Source organism: Panulirus ornatus, chromosome 9, assembly GCF_036320965.1.
Source record: "Panulirus ornatus isolate Po-2019 chromosome 9, ASM3632096v1, whole genome shotgun sequence".
NCBI classification, from domain to species: domain Eukaryota; kingdom Metazoa; phylum Arthropoda; class Malacostraca; order Decapoda; family Palinuridae; genus Panulirus; species Panulirus ornatus.
The window spans coordinates 45096310-45120411 of record NC_092232.1 but is presented as its reverse complement, the minus strand read 5'-3'; the positions used below and the strand labels follow the sequence as shown (position 1 = coordinate 45120411).

Below are 24102 nucleotides of genomic sequence, written 5' to 3'. Positions count from 1 at the left end.
TTTCACCCTCCTGCATCTTCAGGCCCCGATCACTCAAAATCTTTTTCACTCTGTGGAGGGAATGAGAAGAAGTGGGAGACTAAATTGGAGGTGGAAAGCATTTTTTTTTTTTTTCCGCTGTCTCCCGCGTTTGCGAGGTAGCGCAAGGAAACAGACGAAAGAAATGGCCCAACCCACCCCCATACACATGTATATACATACGTCCACACATGCAAATATACATACCTACACAGCTTTCCATGGTTTACCCCAGATGCTTCACATACCCTGATTCAATCCACTGACAGCATGTCAACCCCGGTATACCACATCAATCCAATTCACTCTATTCCTTGCCCTCCTTTCACCCTCCTGCATGTTCAGGCCCCGATCACACAAAATCTTTTTCACTCCATCTTTCCACCTCCAATTTGGTCTCCCACTTCTCCTCGTTCCCTCCACCTCCGACACATATATCCTCATGGTCAATCTTTCCTCACTCATTCTCTCCATGTGCCCAAACCATTTCAAAACACCCTCTTCTGCTCTCTCAACCACACACTTTTTATTTCCACACATCTCTCTTACCCTTACGTTACTTACTCGATCAAACCACCTCACACCACACATTGTCCTCAAACATCTCATTTCCAGCACATCCATCCTCCTGCGCACAACTCTATCCATAGCCCACGCCTCGCAACCATACAACATTGTTGGAACCACTATTCCTTCAAACATACCCATTTTTGCTTTCCGAGATAATGTTCTCGACTTCCACACATTCTTCAAGGCTCCCAGGATTTTCGCCCCCTCCCCCACCCTATGATCCACTTCCGCTTCCATGGTTCCATCCGCTGCCAGATCCACTCCCATATATCTAAAACACTTTACTTCCTCCAGTTTTTCTCCATTCAAACTTACCTCCCAATTGACTTGACCCTCAACCCTACTGTACCTAATAACCTTGCTCTTATTCACATTTACTCTTAACTTTCTTCCTTCACACACTTTACCAAACTCAGTCACCAGCTTCTGCAGTTTCTCACATGAATCAGCCACCAGCGCCGTATCATCAGCGAACAACTGACTCCCTTCCCAAGCTCTCTCATCCCCAACAGACTTCATACGTGCCCCTCTTTCCAAAACTCTTGCATTCACCTCCCTAACAACCCCATCCATAAACAAATTAAACAACCATGGAGACATCACACACCCCTGCCGCAAACCTACGTTCACTGAGAACCAATCACTTTCCTCTCTTCCTACACGAACAAATGCCTTACATCCTCGATAAAAACTTTTCACTTTTCTTAAAGCACTGTATGTATATATATATATATATATATATATATATATATATATATATATATATATATATATATATATATATATATGTATGTATATGAGTGGATGGGTCATTCTTTGTCTGTTTCCTATTGCTACGTCTCCCTTACCCCTTCATTACTTACCCGATCAAACCACCTCACACCACATAATGCCCTCAAACATTTCATTTCCACCACATTTTCATCGACTTGAGCTACCTTGCCACATTTCATCTAAGACAAGGCTTTCACCACCTCTTCTTTTTTCGCCAAACTACCTGCCATGATTCTCTCACTTCACATACCTTCCTGACCAAAACACCCAGCATGCCATCATATCATCCGATATGTTTGAAGGTTCCTCAGAGTAGTCACTCCATCTCCTCTTCAACTTCTCTGCCTGTTGCTACTTCCCCATTGGCCCTTTTCACTGCATATATCTATCTTTCTGTATATCTGCTGCCTGTTCCCTCCAGGAACTCCCTCAAGGGGTGGCCATAACAAAAGTGTTTTCATTACTGGTGACCCCCAGTGCTGCTTCTTAACCTTTAGCACCTCACCCTTAGTAGGTCCTGGCAGAGGGCACTTCTTGGCTTCTACCTAATGTTCCTACCGACTACTACTACTTACTGTTCCAACTTACTACTTCTACCCAATGCTCCCACATAATGTTCTTACCTGCTACTTGTACCCAGTGTTTCTTCTTAAAGCTCCTGCATAATAATCCTCCCTTCTACTTCTATGTATCTGTCTTTCACCATATTATCAATAATGATAGTATTGGTATTATTATTTCAAAAAATGCTCATTTGTCACTTTCACACATGAAGGAAGAGTTGAATGTATTCATAAAAAAGTTAGGACATACATTTGATCCACTTAGATCACTGGGATTAGGGTTGAAAATTTATAGATAATAGACAGATAGATAGGTAGATAGATGATACAAGTAACCAAATTCATTGAAACAAAGAGCATGACTTTCTTATTAGTGGTTAGCTATCTTATGTTAACGGTTGGACATGGATAGAAGCATCAATTTGTTTTTCATTGTCTTAGGGTGTAAGGGAGGTGGCTGGAGCTGGTGATACATCAGAGCATTGTCTCTTGGATGTGGATAATCTGGACCTGCATCTTGTACACGGAGCAGGAAAAGCAGAGTATGCACAAAACGTAGCTGAACTAAACAGACTCAGTAAGTTGTAAGTAATGATTATATCTTTGTACCATTATTATGTTGTGCTGTTAGAAGTTGTGTAAAATATTTTGAAAGGCTTTTCTTAAGTCCACAGAATCAGTAATATTGTCCTTTCTTTTTTCATACATGTTTGCCATTTCCTGTGTTAGCAAGGTGGCAACAGGAATAGATGAAGAAAGGCCACATTTGTTCACATCCATTCTCTGACTCTCATGTGCAATGTACCAAAACTACAGCTTGCTATCCACACCCAGGCTCCACAGACCTTTTCCATGGTTTCCCTTAGCTGCTTCACATGCCGTATTTCAGTTTATTGACAGCATGTCATCCCCTAAATAACACATCATTCCCTTTCACTCCATCCCATGTGTGCCTTTCACCCTTCTGCTCATTCAGGTCCTGATCACTCAAAGTCTCAATTCACTCCATCCTTCCATCTCCAATTTGGTCTCCCTCTTCTTGCCCCCTCTACCATAGACATATATATATGCTCAAAGTCAAACTCTCTCTACTAATTCTTTCCATATGTCCAAACCGTTTTAGCACTTCCTCTTCAGCTCACTCAACCACACCTTTTACCGCTTTATTAGTTACTCAATCAAGTGACCTCATGCCACATATTGTCCTCAAACATTTTATTTCCAGTACATCTACTTTCCTCTGAACATCAATAGTGCATGCCTTGCATCCATACATGCAACATTGCTGGGACTACTATGCCTTCAGACTTACCCAATTCTGTCTTCCTAGATAATGACCTCTCTTTCCATACATTCTTCAATACTCCCAGAACCTTTGCTCCATTACCCACCATATGGCTCACCTCCATGGTTCCATTCGTTGCCATGTTTACTCCTTCATATCTAATACACTTCACTTCCTCCAAATTTTTATTTCCAACTCATCCCAATCAACCGGTCCCTCTGCTCTGCTAAACATAAGAACCTTACTTTTATTCACATTTATCATTAACATTATTATTTGACATACTATCCCAAACTCAGACATCAGCTTTGCAGTTTCTTACTTGAATCTCCCACCATACTTATGGCATAAGCAAACAACTTACTATTCCCAGGCCCCCCCATCTCTCCTTACAGACTGCATGCTTGCCCTTCTGAGCAAGACCCTTGCATTTACTTCCCTCGCCTCTCCATCCACAAACATTCAATAACCATGGTGATGTTACACACTTCCTATTCCTCATCTACTCTTCTAGCTTCATTTGCTCTACACTCAACCTCTCTTGGTATTTCTTCACACAGTCTTTTCTAAGATCAGTTACTTTTATTGCCCTCTTCTCACTCGTATCATTTCCTTTTTTTCCAAAAAATCTTCAAATCTTCACCCTCGCCTTTACCAGGTTATGATCAGACATTCCACCTGCCCCTGTTATCACATTGACATCCAAGAGCCTTTCTATTGCACACCTAACAATTACTATGTAATCCAGTGTTGCTCATGATTTATTTCATACTTGATTGCTGTTTCCCTCATCAGCAGGATAGGACCAGGAACAAATGAAGAAGGGCCGCATCATCCCCCCCCCCCCCCCTCTCTCTCTCTCTCTCTCTCTCTCTCTCTCTCTCTCTCTCTCTCTCTCTCTCTCTCTCTCTCTCTCTCTCTCTCTCTCCTCTCTCTCTCTCTCCTCTTCTCTCTCTCTCCTCTTCTCTCTCTCTCCTCTTCTCTCTCTCTCTCTCTCTCTCTCTCTCTCTCTCTCTCTCATATTTGTGACTTCTTGTTGTGGACTACTACTGCGATGTTGTTGATAATTATTATCATTATTATTATGAAATGTGAAAAAGGGCAAGGTTATTAGGTTCACTAGGGTTGAGGGACAAATCAATTGGGAGGTAAGTTTGAATGGAGAAAAACTGGAGGAAATTAATTGTTTTAGATATCAGGAGTGGATTTAGCAGTGGATGGAAGCATGGAAGCGGAAGTGAGTCACAGAGTTGGGAGGGAGTGAAGGTTGATGTCCATTTGATGTTGATGCTATGTTGTTCATTTGATCCTGACAACACCTCAGCAAGGGGGAAGCAATTAAGTATAATAAGAGAAGAGAATGAAGTAAATAGATAGAAGTTTTACCAATTAATGTATTACACTGGAGGCTCCAGTCACAGAAAAAAGTCCACATCAAGGCCAGGCTTTAATTGAAATGTAGAGCCTAATGAAAAGGAGAAATAAGAATTAAGGTAAAGAATTAATGAATTTTAAGAGAAAGTTAAAAATCTGACTTTTAAAAAGTGCCAAGTCATAGTTGTTGGAAAAGACATGAAAGTTTAGAGAGTTCCAAAGTTTTGAGGTTTAGGAAAAGAAACATTTGTCATAACAGCCCATCCTTGAGTTGTCAGCAGCCACACACTACTCATCTGACATAGCAGCTTGCTGATTATTATTGTGATCTAGCTAATGATAAGGGCACACACGCAGCCAGTTCTCAGGAGCACAAACCAAAGTAATACCTAATCTGTAGAATAGGGAAAGTGAACCAATATTGCAACATAGGGAATGTGGGTCAGGTTTTGAAGTTAGCCTGGGAGAGTTGATAAGTAGGACCACTTTCGACTCAACTCTGTCAAGTAAAGACGCGAAGCTAGAACAATGCCAGATGTGAAAGCAGTACTCCTTACAAGGACAGGTCACTCCTTTCTATAAACAGAGCAACTGTTTGGGAGAAAAGAAATTTCAACACCTAATCATCTCTTCATTGGGCATATAAGAATTGCATCATCTGTATTAATTTTTTAACCATTAGCTGTAGTGATATTAACCTTTATAGCATTAAAGTTGATATCCAGATCTTGTTGAATGCTTGTGATAGATGTCTGTATACCACAGTGAAATAGTTTTTTTCTGAACTCAAAGTACTTTTAAGAATATTATTTTTCAGCTGTTTTATGTTAACCTTCATTCTATCATTACAAACTTTATAAATGAATTTACATTGGTACTGTACTCCAGGTTGCAACAGACAGAAGAATGGAGACTGGAAGGCTTACTGCTGCAGGCTAGAAGAAGAGCAGAGGTAGAAGAAGCAACCAAAATGTTGTCAGCCATCCATAGAAGCCAGCTACCATCTGCTCTGCCTCTTCTTCAGTAAGCTTTCCTTGTATATGCTGTGTGTGTATATACTGTTCTCTGCTCCTGTGTGGAACACGGCCTTGAGATGTTCTTGGTTGCTGTGCTAAACCATGGATCAGACCCAGATATTTTACATAATGACTTTTTTTTACTACTAGGATAGAGTCTTCATAACTAATGAACTCTAGGGCCACTTCTTAGCCTTTAGTGCCTCACCCTTGACAGGCCACTGGCAGAGAGCAACTCTATCACAGTGTTTGCAGAGGCCCCTACCTAATGTTCCCACTGGCTACTTCTATCTAATGCTCCTACCTACTACTTCTACCTAATGATCTTACCTAAATGTTTCTTCCTACTACTTCTGTCTACTGCTCCAACCATTTTGCCAAAAGACGGATGGAACAAATGTGAGTTAAGTGTTGTCAAGTATTTCTTATGACAAGGAGAGGTTCTGTGTTTGTGGACAGAATGCCAGTAGTCCACAAGTGAGTGAGGTAGAAAGAAATGACAGCTACCTGGGTCAAAGGAGTGCAATTCAACAACCACTGAAGTGCTAGCTAATTGAGCACCTGTCACTAACCCTCCTGATACCTAGGCGGGTAGTACTGGTAATATTTCTCCCTCGTCATTGGCTGCCTACCAACTACCACCTGCTAGATGGATAATATTAACCTTATTTCCTCTTCCTTCAGCCACACACGATACATGAGGCACTCATTCTTGGCACTCCTCAGCTGCAACTAAAGTGTATGGTATAGACAACTTTGAGGAATACATTGAACTCAGTGATGCCCACATTAAATGCATCCTGTGGTAGTTGCATTTTTCCAAATGCTCTGTGCCCCAGAAAGGGGATCAGTGTGCCAGAATTGGATTTAAGCACTTTAAACTGTTGGAACTCTCTTTGAACAAAGGTTTTTGTCCCAATATGCCTTGTTAAATAGAAAATGTGAATATGGCTAGATTTTATACATATTTGCCATTTCCCGTATTAGCGAGGTAGCATTAAGAACAGGACTGAGCCTTAGAGGGAATATCCTCACTTGGCCCCCTTCTCTGTTCCTTCTTTTGGAAAACTGAAAATGGAAGGGGAGGATTTCCAGCCCCCCGCTCCCTCCCCTTTCAGTTGCCTTCTATGACGCGCAGGGAATACGTGGGAAGTATTCTTTCTCCCCTATCCCCAGGGATAGATACCACCGTAGTAAGTATGAACAAAAAAGAACAGCAGAATTACGTCTTTTATTTGAGCTGACAAGCATCTAATGCTGGATCATAGATTTAGAACCACAGGAATTCCCCAAAGAGAGTACAGACATAGTTCTTCGCTAACTCAGATTTTATGAATTGCAGATTCAGTACCTAATACTTGAAGGGTGGTCCAGGACTGATAGTCCCTTCACTTGACAGTCCTTTAGTCACCCCCATCTGGGGAAAAGGAGGCTCCTTCAAGTCCTTTGTCCATGCCAGCTACTCACAAGGCTCTTCACTAAATTCACTTTCAGAGGGGAAAAGGTTGAATTTTACCCCAGGACCAAGAGCCAGTAGCTGGGCCTAGAATTTTAGGAGAGGATGCTTGCACTCCCACAGTGGTGTTTGGTTTCACTGCTTTTATTCAGGATTTGGTGTTGGCAGATCTTCATGTAGAAATGCAGAGCCTCCATTTTCTTTGAGTTTTGATTATCATTCCTAGCTGCTCTTTAATGGGGATCAATTATTATTTTTATTCTTACATCATGGACATAAATACCCTGGGGAACCAGCTAGCTCCAACTAATCCTTGGCTACTCACTCTTGGTGCCCTTTCCCTAGAAGAGTGTTAGATATAATGATGAATAATTCTCTCTCTCTCTCTCTCTCTCTCTCTCTCTCTCTCTCTCTCTCTCTCTCTCTCTCTCTCTCCTCATACAGTGCTATTCACTTACTTTAGGAATAGGGCTGGATTATGAAACTCACATTGATGGAAGGGCCATACATTTATTTTACCTCCTTTTTTTCTCTGAGCACATATACGTAGAAAGAGACAATAAATTCATATATTATTTGCTTTTTCATTTTCCACTAAGTACATAAATAGAAATGAGAAATAATTCAATACAGCACTACCTACACTATTCTACTAATTTTTTTTATTATCCTTTATCGCTGTATCCCGCGTTAGCAAGGTAGTGCAAGGAAACAGATGAAAGAATAGCCCAACCCACCCACATACACATATATATACATAAAAGCCTACATACACACATATACATACTAAAAAAATGTAAGTTAAATGGGAAAAATAGTGCTGTACATATACTAGATGTGGGGAAAAATATAGTGACTAACGTGCATGCGACCAACCACCAACACTGGCTAAGCCCCGCCTGGCCCCTGCCTGAGTGATGAACCATGAACATGTGTGCTGGTAGAAGTGGACACATACAGAACATGTAGCTACAAGCACAGTGGTGCAGGAAACAGTACGTCATTCAACTGATTATTGCAGTTGATCACATTTTTCATTTAGCTAATTAATACAGTTGGTCATGATAAAAATCTGTTTGTGCAAAATTTCGTAAGAACTTAGATAAATAAGTAAATTTCATTCATTAGAATTCTTATGAGTTTGTCAAAGGTCCATTGAAAAATCCACTCAAGGGCTGAATTTGGCCCACAGGCCACCAGTTGAATAGCCCTGGTTTGGTAAATTGTAAATGCCATTTAGCATCAATAGATTTTATTATGAACTGATGGGATGCATGGTAAAGGACAACCCTAGTGTGAGAAATCTAGGGATCACTGTCTCCAATAACTTCAAATTCTCCCAACATTGCAATGAGCTGCCAAGAAAGTAAATAGGATGTTAGGATTCATAAATAGAAACTTTATGTACAAAAGCAAGGATATGATATTGCCACGATACCTAAGTCTAGTTAGACCACACCTCAAGTATTATTTTAATTCTTATGAGTCTGTCAAAGGTTCAATGAAAAAACTACTCAAGGGCTGGATTTGGCCCACAGGCCACCAGTTGAATAGCCCTGGTCTGGTAAATTGTAAATGCCATTCAGCATCAATAAATGTCAACTGTTATAAGTAGGAAACCGAAACAGTAATTTTTTTATGAACTGATGGGACACAAGGTAAAGGACAACCCTGGTGTGAGAAATCTAGGGGTCACTGTATCCAATAACTTCAAATTCTCCTAACATTGCAATGAGCTGCCAAGAAAGTAAATAAGGTGTTAGGATTCATAAACAGAAACTTTATGTACAAAAGCAAGGATGTGATATTGCCACGATACCTAAGTCTAGTTAAACTACACCTCAAATATTATTTTAATTCTTGTGAGCCTGTCAAAGGTTCATTGAAAAAACTACTCAAGGGCTGGATTTGGCCCACAGGCCACCAGTTGAATAGCCTTGGTCTAGTAAATTGTAAATGCCATTTAGCATCAATTAATGTCAACTGTTACAAGTAGGAAACCGAAACAAAATTTTTTAATATGAACTGATAGGACGCAAGGTAAAGGACAACCCAAGTGTGAGAGACCGAGGGGTCAAGGGGTCACTGTCTCCAATAACTTCAAATTCTCCCAACATTACAATGAGCTGCCAAGAAAGTTAATAGGATGTTAGGATTCATAGACAGAAACTTTACGTACAAAAGCAAGAATATGTTATGTACAAAAGCAAGGATATGATATTGCCACGATACCTAAGTCTAGTTAGACCACACCTGAGATATTCAGTGCAGGAAATGGAGTAAAACTTAGAGGTCACTGAGTTAATCTGGACTATATGAAATATTTTTTACCAGCGTTATTGATGCATGGAATAAGCTCCCAGAAAATGTTGTACAGAACAACACCCTTAATATCTTCAAAATTATGCTTAATCATCATTTGTCACTCTCCAATAGTGAATAATTCATTTAATCAGTCAGTTGCAGTATCATACTAATGTTGATTAACCTATGTCACCTGCTTTGAGAGAGTAATTGAGAATTACTTTCTCATTCTTCAACATTAAGAATAATATAGGGCTGGTAAATCAAGAGGTTGGAGCTAAAGTTAATCTTTAGTATTGCCTTTATGACAAAAAGTGAAGGGATGCATGTTGTTGGTGATAAGTTGCATGACTTATTCATGTTCATTTTACATTATGACTCTTTTTTTCTTTAGGACAGACCCCTTTAATTGGACCTTGGGTCTGTGTGGTGTGTGTATCTGTGTGATTATGTAATGATCTGAAGGCTTCAGTCACATACAAGAGTCCACATCAAGGCTAGGGCTTAGTTGAAATATAGAGAGGTTAATGAAAGTGGAAAAGAAGAAACGAGAAAGAGTGTACAAATTTTGGAGGATTTGAAAAACCTGTCTTTTAGAATGTGCTTGGTCATAGTTATAGGGAAAGACATGAGAGCATAGAGAGTTCCAGAACTTCATGGTATAGGAAAAGAAACAGTTATCAAAACTACCCACACTTGAGTTGCTAACAGCCACAAAGTAATCATGTGATGCAGCAGCTTGCCAAGTATTGTGTGATCTAGTTGGAGGTCAGGGCACACAGGCAGCCAGCTCTCGGGAGCAGAAACCAAGGTAATACCTATAGAAGAGGGAAAGTGAACCAACATTGCATTGTAGACAAGTAGTGACAGTTTTTGAAGTTAACCACGAAGAGTTTATAAGTTGGACCACTTTCGACTCAACTCTCTCAAGTTAGGATTCGACTCAACTCTCTCAAGTTAGGATGCAGAGCTAGAACCACTTCATTTGTGAGAGCAGTTCTCCATACAAGGATGAATCAATCTTTTATGTAAAGAGTCAAGAGGTGGAATTATAGAACTGTCAGAAGACAGGGAAAAGTTGTGAGGATATTTTGAAAGAGAGATGGGTAGAAACTGAGTCTTGGAGGCATTAAACAACCAGATTTCATGTACCCCACTGAGATATCCTGTCCAAGTCTGAGTTTATTATTTAAGTTGTGTGAAGACATTACTCTGTTCTGCTGTATATGGCAATTCTTTATAATTTTTTAAGCAGTTAGTGTTTGTAAAATTTGGTTATTTAGAACTAATATATTCTGTTTTATTTGTGTTCTGTATATGTACGCCTCTGGGAAACATTGCCCTGGAGTTGCCCTCTACCAATGGCCTGTCAAGGGTGAAGCACTAAAGACTGAGAAGCAGCACTGGAGTTCAAATGTTATGCTGGGGAGTAACAGGACAGGTGATTAAGGGTGATGGCTCTGAAAGTTCAGGGGATGGCTGATGACCATAAAAAGAGAGAGTTTGTGGAGAATCTTGAAAGTTATAGTTTGGATGTGTTGGCAATTAGAGAAACCCATATCCTCGAGCACAGTGTATAGAATGAAAATGGAAATGATGAATGCAAGTTGCAGGAAGGCATGGAAGGACTGGTATGGACAGGAATGAATGAAAATTATCAGGGAAGATGGAGAGAAGGATGAAATGGACCAAGAATAGTGTGAGTGAAAGGAAAGATTGGAGTTGTGAAGTATGCATGTGTATGTGTATGCGCACCTGTGAATGTGAGGAGTGTGCAAGGTTAAGGGTGAAATGAAACATATGTGGAGAAATTTGAATGAGTGTATATATTGATTTAAGAATGAGAGGAAGGTAGTTGTGATGGGTGAAACAGATGCTAATGTGGGCTGTGATGAAGTTGGCAATATAGTTTAAGTGGGGAATGCCCGGAGTAATTGAGAATGGAAGTTATCTTGTGGGTTTCTATGTTGAGATGGGTTTATTCCTTGCATAAACCTTTTTCAACACAAGATGAGAAACACATATATGTAGATGAGAAATTATGGAAAAGAACATGAGTTTAATTGATTTTGTGGCTGTGGATGAAAGGTTTATAAAGGCTGTGGTGGATGCTAAAATTGAGAAGATTCACTGGAGACTGACCATTTTGCAGTTCTTGTGAAAGTGAGAGTGAGAAAAAAATGGAGGTATGGGGTAAGGAAGAATGAATAAAGAGGTAATAATGTTGGTAAGAGAGAACATGAATCAGAAAGAATGCAAGGAGGGGTTTGAAAGAAGGGTGACAGAAAGCGTAGATGAAAGTGCTCTAAATGTACAGGTGCACTCATGTGTGGATGAGGTCCTTAAGAATGTTTAGCGGAAGACAAAGGTAGAATTAGTTGATGGTTACATGGTTATGAGATATGAGAGTAAAAGTGGCACTGCATGGTGGACGAATGAGATCAGTAATACTGTGGAAGGGAAGAAAAAGCATATGGTAGATTGCTTTAAAGGGTATCAGCTGAAGTTCAGCAAAGAGGAGGAAAGAATATAAGATGTATAAGTGGAATGTTAAGAGGCTGATAAGAGGAAAGCAAAGAGAGAGTAAATGAAGATCTTGAAAATATGTTCAGTGAAAAGTTTTAGGAAGATAAGAAAATTTTACTGTAAGGAGGTGAAAAAGAAAAAGGTGATTTTAAGAATGAAAATGTAAGTGGGAGTTGCTGAATCAAAAGGAGGTAATGAAAGGAAAATGGAAAGAGTATTTTGTTGATCTGATTATTGTGGAAGATGGTGAGGCAGCATTTGTTACATGCATGGGTATGGAGAATCGAAGGAAAAGGATACAAGTTCATGGTCCTATAGCAAGAAGAGAGGTAAAAAGCTCAATAATGAGGTTGAAGGTAGGAAAGGCATTTGGAGTGGATGGGTTTACAGCTGAAATGTTGCTGCAGAGGAGAAAGTGCAGTGGAATGGATGCATTTGATATGTAATTTTGCATGGAAGGTGAAGGTTGTGCCAGAGGATTAGGTGGAAGTTATTATTGTTCCTTTATTCATAGGAAAAGCTGCAAAGGATGTGTGTTGCAATTATAGGAGAATAAGTTTAAGGAAACCCAAGAAAAGTGTATTGATAGTGGTAAAAGTGACGGAATGCAAAAAAGTGAGAAGCAAGGGGGTTTAAGTAAAGTTAGGGGATGTGTGGATGTGATATTTAGTGTAGTACATTGGTCAAGGTAGCTCCCATTAAACATTTCAGAAAATTTTTGGTAGCTACAGATATTGGTTATGCTCTCGTTTTGTTAGCAGAACCCAGTTGGTCCATCAAGAAAAGCAATCATTCCATATAAAGTTATCAAAGTAGACCAGATTTTTGTCATGAGAATGACTGTTGGAAAATATCTAGTGAAAGCTAAGAAGCTGTATGCAGCTTTTATGGATCCGGAGAAAACATATGACAGAATCAAATGGAATGCTTCATATGATGTATTGAGGATATATGGAGTAGGGGGATAAACTGTTGGATGGTGTGAAGGCTTTCTATAAAGTAGCAAATACATATGTAAAAGTGGATGGAGAAGTTTTGTGAAAATTTTGGTATACATGTGGGTGTGAGGCAGAGCTGTGTGATGTTACTTTGGCTCTTTAACTTAGGTATGGATGGGTTGATATGAGAGATGAAAGCAAAACCTGGGAAAGAGGATGCAGGGATGGAGTTTGGTGGTGAGGTATGGTGGCTAGTGACAAGCTTGTTTATGGATGATACTGTCATGTTTGCTGAGGGTGAAGAGTTGCAGAAGATTGCAAGCATAGGCAGTTGTAGGTAAATGCAGGTACAAGTAAAGTAATGACATTTAAAAGGAAACAGAGTGAAAGTATAGATTTCGCAAAGCCCTATAGCATGAAAGAAGAAAGTGTACTATACTATGGGGGGGAAGGAAAACTGGAAGAGGTGACAGAAATTAAATATTCAGGAGCTATATTGCATAAGTTTTGAGATAAGGGAGAGAGAGCATAGGATAGAAGTCTTTCGGTCTCTTAATAGAATGATGTAGGGTAAAGGTGTAAATATGGAAGAGAAGAAAGGATTAAGGGATGGCATAGTCCTCCTGGCCCTCACCTGTGCACCTGAAACATGGACAGTGTAGGAGTCACAGAGATCAAGAATACAGGCTGTGGAAATGAGTTATTTGAGAGGAGCATGTGGTATGACTAGATGGAATGAATAAATAGTTAGGGGTCGTATGAGATTTTTTGTATGGCAGGGACTGCAAAGGGAATGAATTGTGGAGTGGAAAAGTGGATGAAACATTATACTTTAAGTTGGTTTGGTCATGTGGAAAGAATGTAAGATGGGGAGTTTACGAGGAGAGTGTATGATAGTACAATTCAGTGGGTTGATATGAAAGGGGGACCCTCTTGGGACATAGGGAAATGGAGTGGAAGAGCACTGGAGGGAGAGAAATTCAGGGAAGAATGCATGGACTAGTGTATTCAAAGAAGGTATGTGTGGATAAGGGTACTTGAAGGTAATTTTGTTTTGGCCACCACCATGATGGCAGTTCCTGGAGGGAATGGGTATCAGAAATATAGATAGATAGATATATGTGTGTGTGGACGTGTATGTATATACATGTGTATGTGGGTGGGCTGGGCCATTCTTTCGTCTGTTTCCTTGCTCTACCTCGCTAACGCGGGGGACAGCAACAAAGTATAATAGATATAAAAGAATAGATAGATAGATGTTAAGAAGCAATGGTTTATTGTTATGGTGGTGGATGGTTGGAATAACTTGACATAATCAACACTGAATGCTAGTTGTTTGCAGAGGTTTGAAAGGCTACATGATGGCAGAGAAAGGTCAGTAGATGGGGGCCCACATATTGTACAGATGGATAAAAGAAAAAAAGTTTCTCTCAGGAGCTGTATAATTTTTCCAATTGTTTCTATCATCCTTCCTTCCCATCTCTTTTAAGAAAACATAAAAACTTTTTCTAACCATTATTGACCACCATTGGGTAACATCTTTTCTGAAAATTATGAGGTGGCCAGGCTGTCCAATGCTCAACCAGGACAATGACATCATCACTGGGCTGGGGATGCTGATTAGCAAGGGCAGACTTACTTAGCTTGGTTGTTTCTGCTGAATGGATGATTAACAAAGGTGAAAGGCTGAAACCTCACCAGGATGGCTTGGGCTTAGAAGAGTCTGATTTGTGGGGATCTAATGATTTTCTCAGCTTGTAGGACAATGCCAGAGAGAATCAGGTTTTCATTTTTTTTTTTAATAAGTTGATATATTTTCAGGCAACAAACTCATGAGGCCAAAGAATCCTGCAAGGTTTTGGAGCAAGAAAGGCAACAGCAGCATCTAGTGATGCAGTCACTCGTTGCAGAGGTGGCACAGCTAGAAAGTACAAGAACTATCTCAGGGAATTATCAACTTAAAAGCCAGAGACAAGAGTATTTTCTTGATAAGCAGAAAATTGTAAGTTTGTTTATATTATCAGGTGATGATACAGTTCCTAATTTTGTTGTGCATTACTAGTATATGATGTTATTAGAACTCTTTTTGAACAAATGCAGGTAATGGAGCAACTGGTGTCACAAGTGGCTCGATATAATTGGATCAACATTGCCTTGGATATAGAGAAAGGGAAAATTTCAAACATCCTGGAGGTGCTCAAGAATATCAATTCCATCATTACACACAAAGATGACAGCTACAGGGAGAGGATGGTAAGAAAACCAGAGACTTTTACTGGCGATTGTTTTCTACCTATTCATTTGAGAGTGATGAAAGAGTATGTTCATGATATCATTTAGAGTAAGAGTTTTACAAATTCTTGTATTAGACACAAAGATGTCTGCATATTCATGATATAGGTACAATGAAGACATGATGCCTGAGGTAGGAGAGAAAGAATTCCTCTGTATTCCTTTCATGTTGTTGAAGGCTTCGAAGAGGGTGGACCAGAAACCATCCCACTCATATTTCAGTTTCTAAGAGATGGAGCAAAAGACAGAACCAACTTAGAAATGATCATCCTTCTTGGAGCCTCAAGCTTAGAAGACTGAATGTGCATGGATGTAGCCAAGATGAGAAGAAAGACTAGAGAGGTAGTATGTTTGAGGAAAGGAATCTAGATCTTATGGCTCTGAGTGAAATAAAGCCTAAGGATAAAGGGGAAAAATTATTTGGGAATGTGAGAAAGAGTGTTAGGAAATGAGCTCCAGACTGAGTTGGGTGAAAATGGTAGTGGGTTGCAAGAGATGGGTGATTGTTAGTACTTATGCACCTGGCCATGAAAAGGAAAATGATGTGAGGTGTCTGTTCTGTTTTGTGAGTACCTGAGTGAGTGCAAGAGATGGATATTAGTGATGGTTAATTTAAATGAGAGAGTGAGTTATTGATGTGGCAGTTGAGGTATAATTGGAGGACATGTGCTGAGTTGGGTGAAAATGGCAGTGGGTTGCAAGAGATGGGTGATTGTTAGCGCTTATGCACCTGGCCATGAAAAGAAAGATGATGAGAGGTGTCTGTTCTCTTTTGTGAGTACCTGAGTGAGTGCAAGAGATGGATATTAGTGATGGTTAGTTTAAATGAGAGATTGAGTGTATTGATGCGGCAGTTGAGGTATAATTGTTGTACATGTGGTGATCAGTGAAGTGAATAGGATTAGTGAACAGCTTGTGGAGTTTTGTCTTCTAAAAGGATTGGTGTTTAAAAATGCCTGTTTAAAAAGAGGGACATACATAAATACAAAGTCCAGAAAAACCTTGTCTGCCTCCTCGATATAAATAGCGCTTATCAGAGGTGATGTCACACTTACATTTTTTACTGTTTCATCTCTCCTTTGACCTTGATTACCATCTACAAATGTCTGAGCTTGGAACTGACAAGATTCCTGAAGTATTTGAGGTCCAAGCTTTGGATCTATATGCCTTACCTGAATTAGGTGAGGTACTGATGAGGTTTTGCAGGAAGCAACCACCTGATCATACATTCTGAGCTCCCAGTGTGCCAAGAAATTTCATGTGTACCCACATTTTCTTGCTCTAAGTGAGAATTCAGGCTCTCTCCTCCTTAGAAAGGTAAGAGCCAACCATCTTGAAGCATAATTAGAAGAAATACAGGAGCCAAAAGCAAAATTCCCAAAATGAAGTGTCAGCCTGGAAGATTAGAGAAAACTTTGTTTCCTCAAGTTATCCTAAGGCGGTGGGTTTCTGGTGCTCACAGTGTTTGAAGCACTGGTTTCAGCATTCAGTTATTCGATGATTTCATCCTGAGAGCAACATATGCTTGTACCTTCAATAAACTGTAGCCATGTATTGCCTTCGTAACTATATCAGGGCAGACAAGGCTTAATGCAGACACTGTATACTTGGGTGAGTAGAAAAGATGGTTAGAAAGTGTTTTTGGATTTCGTAATAAATGAATACTTGTGCAAATGAGAGACTTATGTGTGTGAATATGTTGAGAGGAGCAGCTGGTGAAATGTCTAACCATTACCCAGTAGACGTTTTTGAAAAAGATGATATGAGTAAAAAGAGGGTGGTGAGAGTAAGTGAGCTGGAAAGGAAACATGTCAAGAAATACCTGGAGAGAGAAAGAGAATGGGTGTAAAATGGCAAAAGTTAAGAGTGAATTAAGCAAGGGGAATGGGTGAAGAATGGGAGATATTTAGGGAAGCTGTTCTGTGTGTGTGAGAGAAGTGCATGATATGCAGAAAGTGGAAGGTAGGCAGGTGAAAAAGGGTTGTGAGTGGTGGAATGAAAAAGTAAAGTTGCTTGTGAATGAGAAATGAGAGATGTATGGGTAGTGCTTACAGGTAAGGAGTGCAAATGATTAGATGTACAAGAGAAAGCAACCGGTCATGAGTTTGAGGAAAATAAGGTACTGAAAAGAATGGCTTTATGAGATGAAGATTTAGCACTAGATTGATCATGTCATAAGAGAGGAGGGAAGGTTGTTACAAAAATTGTTGATGTTTTTTGTTAAGGTACAAAAATATTTGTTAGTTGAAGTCAAGTCAGCACTTTCTTTTAGTGAAAACATGCTTGACTTTGTTAAGAACAGGTTTGGAAAGATTCTGATGAGGAATGAAGTGAAGATTTTCATGGTCCATAATGCACCATCCCTGTTGGGATAGGCATCAGAGCAGGAGCATTCATATCACAATTGAGAGGAAAAGATATAGAAGATGGGATACTGGACTCCTTCCTAGCCAAGATAACTTCTATGCATTCAGCACAACAAGAGTCATTCTAGCCAGAGAGGCAGTACCCATCCAAGGGAAAGTCAATAGAGCTGTTCAGGAATAACCTTTGAGCTCTCCCAAAGTGCTACAGATGGTGTTTTGAGGGGAATACAGGATGGGCTTGCTTAATTAGAATTAACAGGAATAAGATTGGTCAGAAGACCCAAAGGGATAGAAATGGTGTATGAATAGTGAGAGGGTTCAGAGGGTAAAAGAAAAAAAAGGTTGGGGGGCCAAGTCTCTTGGAAGAGTGGTTTTGAGTTGGGAACCTAGGTAGGATGTTTGATTAATTGTTCCAGATTTTAAGGAGGTTAGAACATAACCAGTCCTTGTGCTGTACATTCAAATCTGCTTAAAAGATCTCAGTACATGGATGTGAAGATAGCAGAGCTTCATGGCAAGAGTCAGATAATCAGAGTTGTACAGAGTTAGGGAAGGGAAATAAACAAAACTCAAAAGCAAGGTAATTTAGGTTAGAGAAACAAACTTCACCCTTAGAGTAGAAATTATGATCGAGGTTATAGTTAGAGATCTGATAGTGCAGAGGAGAAGCAGCTTTGGTCACTTGGGTTTCAGATAAGAAAAAGATCAGGGAAGGAGGGAAACAGGTTTTGGTCAACAGTGGTAAGGTTAGACTATGAATGTTGCAGAAATGGACAGGAAAAGAGCCAGGTTGAGGAAGTGCATTTATTGAATAGGAGTGGGTCCCAGTCATATGATGGCGTTCTAGCGGGCCCTGAGATCATCCCAACCCTATTGACTGATGGCACTGCTCCAAATTAAGACAAGAATTAGTAGGAGGCCGAACTGCCATAGATTGCCCTGGCCTAACTTCCAAACTTGACCCTCTTTGCCCCATGCTGCAATGTTGATTCTTTTTCCCTCTTCTTTAGGTATTTGGTTTTTTGCTCCCAAGAGATGGCTTTGATGGAAAGATGGAGTGAAGAAGGCTCTAAGGTATCAGGGACTGAAAATTCAGTAGGATGAAAAACATGGATTTGGCGTGTTATTTGATCAACCCTCCTCACACCACATATTGTCCCAGAACATTTAATTTCCAACACATCTACTCTGTTCTTTACATTTTTGTTTAAGGCCCACATTCTATATCCTCATAGCACCAGGTGCATTGCTGTACTATCAAACATACCATGTTAACCCTTAAAGATAGTGCCCTGACCTTTTTCCACACATTTCTCAGTAAACCAAGGACCTTTGCCCCCTCACCCACTTTGCCCCCTCACCCACCCTATGCCTCATTTAAGCTCCCATGGTTCCATTCAGTGACATATCTACTCCAGGGTAACTAAAACATTCCTCTTTCTTTGATTTCTCTCCATTCAAACTCACACTCCAAATAACCTGTCTCTGTATATATCTGTATCTCTGATGCCTGTTCCCTCTGAGACCTCCCATCAAGGGAATAGCCATTACAAAAGTCTCCACTTAATCTCTCTCCTTACATGCTTCCCTTGCATACACCATTCCATGCATTCCTCCATTTCTCTCCCTTCAGTACTCTTCCATTCTGTTTCCCAATGTCGCAAATGGTATCTCTCTCATACCAACCCCTTTAATCATACTATTGTACACTATCCTTGTAAACTCCCTTTCTTGCAGTTTTTCCACATGCTCGAACCCACTCAAAGTATTACATTTCACCCAATCTTCCACTCCAGAATTCATTCCCTTTGCATTCCTTTCCATACCAGATCTCTCATACACCACCTTATTTCTTTCTTCATTCCATCTAGTCACCTCGCATGTTCCCCTCAGTTAGCTCATTTCCACAGCCTGGATTCTTGACCTCTGACTCATTCCATGTCCATGTTTGGGCTTTTATTCACTTTTGCTCCCAACTTTCTCCATTCACACACATTCCCATACTCACACACCAGCTTTTGTAGTTTCTTGCATAAATCTTCCACCAGTGCCATATTATCACCAAACAAAACCCGACTCTCCCCACCCCCAACAGACAACACACCTGTTCCTCTCTCCAAGCCCTGTTCATTCACCTTTCTTACCACCCCATCCATAAATAAATGAAACATTCATATTGACATCATGTACTCATGCCACAGATCCACCCTCACTTAGAACAACTCACCCTCTGCTCCTCATACTCACACACATCTCTTACTGTTTTGATAAAAATCCAAGTTCTTGCAGCTTTCCTCCCACACCTTTTATAATCAGCGCCTTCCACAGAGCATGTCAATCAACCCTCCAGATACATAAATGCCACATACAAGGTCTCTTGTTTTTCTGAGAATTGTTCACATTCTTCAAAGCAAGCACCTGATCCACATTCTTTACCACTCCTGAAGCCACTTTGTTCCTTTCCAGTCAGAAACTTTGTTTCTCTGAGATTTGTTCACATTCTTCAAAGCAAGCACCTGATCCACATTCTCTACCTCTCTTGAAGCTACTTTGTTTCTTTCCAGTCTGAAACTCTGTGCATGCCACCACCCTCTCAGTCACCACTTTCCCATTCATCTTACCAGTTGCAGTCAACAAACTTTTATGCCTCTGTAATTTGAACTTTTGCTTTTGTCCCCCTTGCCCTTTTACAAATGGCATTCTGTCATTTTCAGGCACCTAATATGAGCCATACTTAAAACAGTGTTCTACTTTTACACTGAATCTGGCATGCCATAAGAATTGAGTTGGAAATCCTTAGTTAAGATTTTGTAGATGCCATGTGAAGGCAATTTGCATGTTTGGCAAGACGAGTGCATCATATTTGGAAAATGTAAATTACATCACCCAAGAAATATCTGAACTTGGTTAGGAAAGGTAAATGCTACTTTGTGGAGGAATACAGATTTTTCTGTTCAGAAATATTTATATCATCATTTGAAGTGTTGCATGAACCAGTGCTGTGAGGATTACCAGTTGGAAGGACAGTGAAGCACATAACTCAAGATGATCATGGTGCATACTATACACGCTGTTCCTCAGACTCAGACATGAAGTCAGAGGCAGGAGAGGACTGTCAGAGGAAGAGATAACACTGGGTCCCTCTATAAAAGGACAGGTTAAGCAAAACAGTTCAAACACAACACTCATAACATCTTTCATGTGCCAGTGTACAAACACAACACTCATAACATCTTTCATGTGGCAGTGTACTAGGACCCACCTCACTCAAAACAAGCAAATTTTCTGATATAAGTGGTTTGCTAAGTCAAATGAGGTATTTATAGTCTTTAACTCACATTAAGAATTTTATGAATGGTGAGATCTGGATCCCAGATTACAATCTATGGAGATGAGACAAGAGTGGAAGAATATGTGGAGGTGGATTGTATGTAAAAGATTCTTTCTTGACAACCTAGTTCCTGAACCCTTCAGTTGAAGTGGATGTTGCCAAGGTTGAAAACCAAAATCTGGTCATTTTACCATACGTAAAGCCACAGGAATTTACCAAACAAAAGTGAAGTGTAGAATCCTGCCTTGACTTCCATGGATACCTAGTCCCAAACATGATCTTCCTGAGGAACCTCAACATACCACATCTGAGATGGAAATAGGTAGCATACTAGTTCAACTCGTTACAAACCATGTGGACTTAGACCAACTTATAACAAATGATGGACCAAATCTGTGGCAACACTAGATCAAAACACTCTTCTCCGATTGCAACCAAATTCAAGTAGAACCTGGTATGGATACAAAACCTCCAGGACAAAACTCATGCAACCTTGGGTATGAATTTTGCATTTTCAGTTTTGATAGTCTTCTTTCATACATTTCACGAATTCCCACATGAGATAGGTAGTGATCAAAACAAATGACTGAACCTTAAGAGAAGTTATTGCTTGGCTTCATCTGCCTCTTCTCTTGGAAAGTAACAAAGGGTAGGATTTCCAGCCCCTTGCTCGTGCACCTCTTAGTTCTCCTCTACAACATGGAGAAGATATATGGGCAGTATTTTTTTTTCATCCTAAAGAATGAGTTTGATAGAAACATAAATAGGAATGTTTTATGGTTAGCAGTTAGCCTTTTCCAGAAACATAAATGCCACATGCAGATCCATCTGTTTTTTCAAGTATTTCTCACACACATTCTTCAAAGCGAACACCTGATCTACACATCCTTTACCACTCTTGAAACCACATTTCTCCCCAGTCTGGTGCTCAGTACATGTCTTCACCCTCTCAATCTATACTCTCCCATATAATTTCCCAGGTATACTCAACAAACTTATGCCTCTGTAGTTTAAAAACTCACATTGATTCCTTGTTTTTATACAGTGGCACTATACATGTGTTCATCCAATCCCAGGCACTTCACCATGACTTCACCACGATCCATACATACTCTGAATATCCTTACCAGCCAATCAACAGCACAGTCACCCCTTCTTGATAAATACAACTGCAATACCATCCAGTGCCAGTTTGCCGGATTTCATCTTCCACAAGGCTTTCACCACCTCTTCTCTTCACCACACCACCCTCCCTGACACTCTCTCTTTGCATACCACCCTGATCTAAACACCCTACATCTGTCACTCTATCATCAAACCTATTTAACAGTCCTTCAAAATACTCTCTCCATCTCCTTCTCACTTCATCACTACCTGTTATCATTTACCCTTTCACTCCCTTCACCAATGTTTTCTTTGTTTTCTTGTCTTTCACACATTACCTCCTTCCAGAACATCTTTTTCTTCTCCCTAAAGTTTAACGATAATCTCACACCAATTCTCATAGGCCGTCTTTTTCAACCCCTGCCTCTTCCTCTTGACCTCATCCTGCTTTCTCTTATACAATTCCCAATCATTTGCACTTCTTCCTTCTAAGTACTGTCAAATGCCTCTCTTTTCTCTTTCACTAGCAACTTCTTCATCCCACAAGTTACTACTACCCTTTCTGATCTGTCCACCTCCCACATTTCTCATGCCATATACATCTCTTGCACATGCCATCACCCCTCTCACTTCATTTTCTCTCAGCTTTTGACATTCTGCACTCAGTCTTTGCTGGTATTTTATCACACAAGTCTCCTTTCCATGCTCACTTACTCTCACCACTCTCTTCTCCCTGACAATGTTTCCCCTTTTCCAAAAACCTCTACATATCTTCACCCTTTGCTTCACAAGATAGTGATCAGACATCCCACTAGCTGCCCCTCTTTGCACATTTACATCCAAAACTCTCTCTTTGACATGCCTGTCAATTAGTACACAATCTAATAATGCCTATTGACCATCTCTCGTGCTCTATGTACCTACACATTATTATTATAATTGATATACTTTGTCGCTGACTCCTGCGTTAATGAGGTAGCACAAGAAAACACACAAAAGAATGGCCCAGCCCACCCACATACACATGTATATACATACACGTCCACACATGCACATATACATACCTATACATTTCAACGTATGCATACGTATGCATTCGTTCACACTCAGTCTCTGGCTGTCATGTATAATGCGCCAAAACCACAGCTCCCTTTCCACATCCAGGCCCCACAAAACTTTCCATGGTTTACCGCAGATGCTTCACTTGCCCTGGTTCAATCCATTGACAGCATGTTGACCCCGGTATACCACATCATTCCAATTCACTCTATTCCTTGCACGCCTACATGTTCAGGCCCCAATCACTCAAAATCTTTTTCACTCCATCCTTCCACCTCCAATTTGGTATCCCACTTCTACTCATTCCCTACACCTCTGACACATATATCCTCTTTGTCAATCTTTCCTCACTCATTCTCTCCATGTGACCAAACTATTTCTAAACACCTTCTGCTCTCTCAACCGCACTCTTTTTATTACCACACATCTTTCTTACCCTTTCATTACTTACTCGATCATACCACCTCACACCGCATATAGTCCTCAAACAGCTCATTTCCAACACATCCACCCTCCTCCACACAACTCTATCAACAGCCCATGCCTTGCAACCATATAACATTGTTGGAACCACTATTCCTTCAAACATACCCATTTTTACTTTCTGAGATAATGTTCTCACCTTCCACACATTTTTCAATGCTTCCAGAACTTTTGCCCCCTCCCCCACCCTGTGACTCCCATCTGCTTCCATGGTTCCATCTGCTGCCAAATCCACTCCCAGATATCTAAAACACTTCACTTCCTCCAGTTTTTCTCCATTTAATCTTGCCTCCCAATTGACTTGCCCCTCAACCCTACTTTACCTAGTAACCTTGCTCTTATCCACATTTACTCACAGCTTTCCTCTTTCACATGCTTTACCAAACTCAGTCACCAGCTTCTGCAGTTTCTCACCTGAATCAGCCAACAGCACTGAATCATCAGCGAACAACTGACTCACTTCCCAAGTCCTCTCATCCACAACAGACTGCATACTTGCCCCTCTTTCCAAAACTCTTGCATTCACCTCCCTAACAACCCCATCCATATACAAATTAAACAACTATGGAGACATCACGCACCCTTGCCGCAAACCGACATTCACTGAGAACCAATCACATACACATATTTTAAACCAGATATT

General features: G+C 40.3%; 1 protein-coding gene across 2 annotated transcripts in view; it reads left to right on the top strand.

The window, feature by feature from the left end:
- Positions 1 to 24102, top strand: part of dgt3 (dim gamma-tubulin 3) — a 111888-nt gene that overhangs the window by 50046 nt on the left and 37740 nt on the right. For both annotated transcript variants that reach the window (XM_071665117.1, XM_071665116.1), the window contains exons 6-9: positions 2367 to 2509; positions 5473 to 5607; positions 14646 to 14826; positions 14925 to 15077. In XM_071665117.1, the coding sequence (XP_071521218.1) occupies positions 2367 to 2509; positions 5473 to 5607; positions 14646 to 14826; positions 14925 to 15077 (612 nt within the window). The remainder of the gene's footprint in view (positions 1 to 2366; positions 2510 to 5472; positions 5608 to 14645; positions 14827 to 14924; positions 15078 to 24102) is intronic.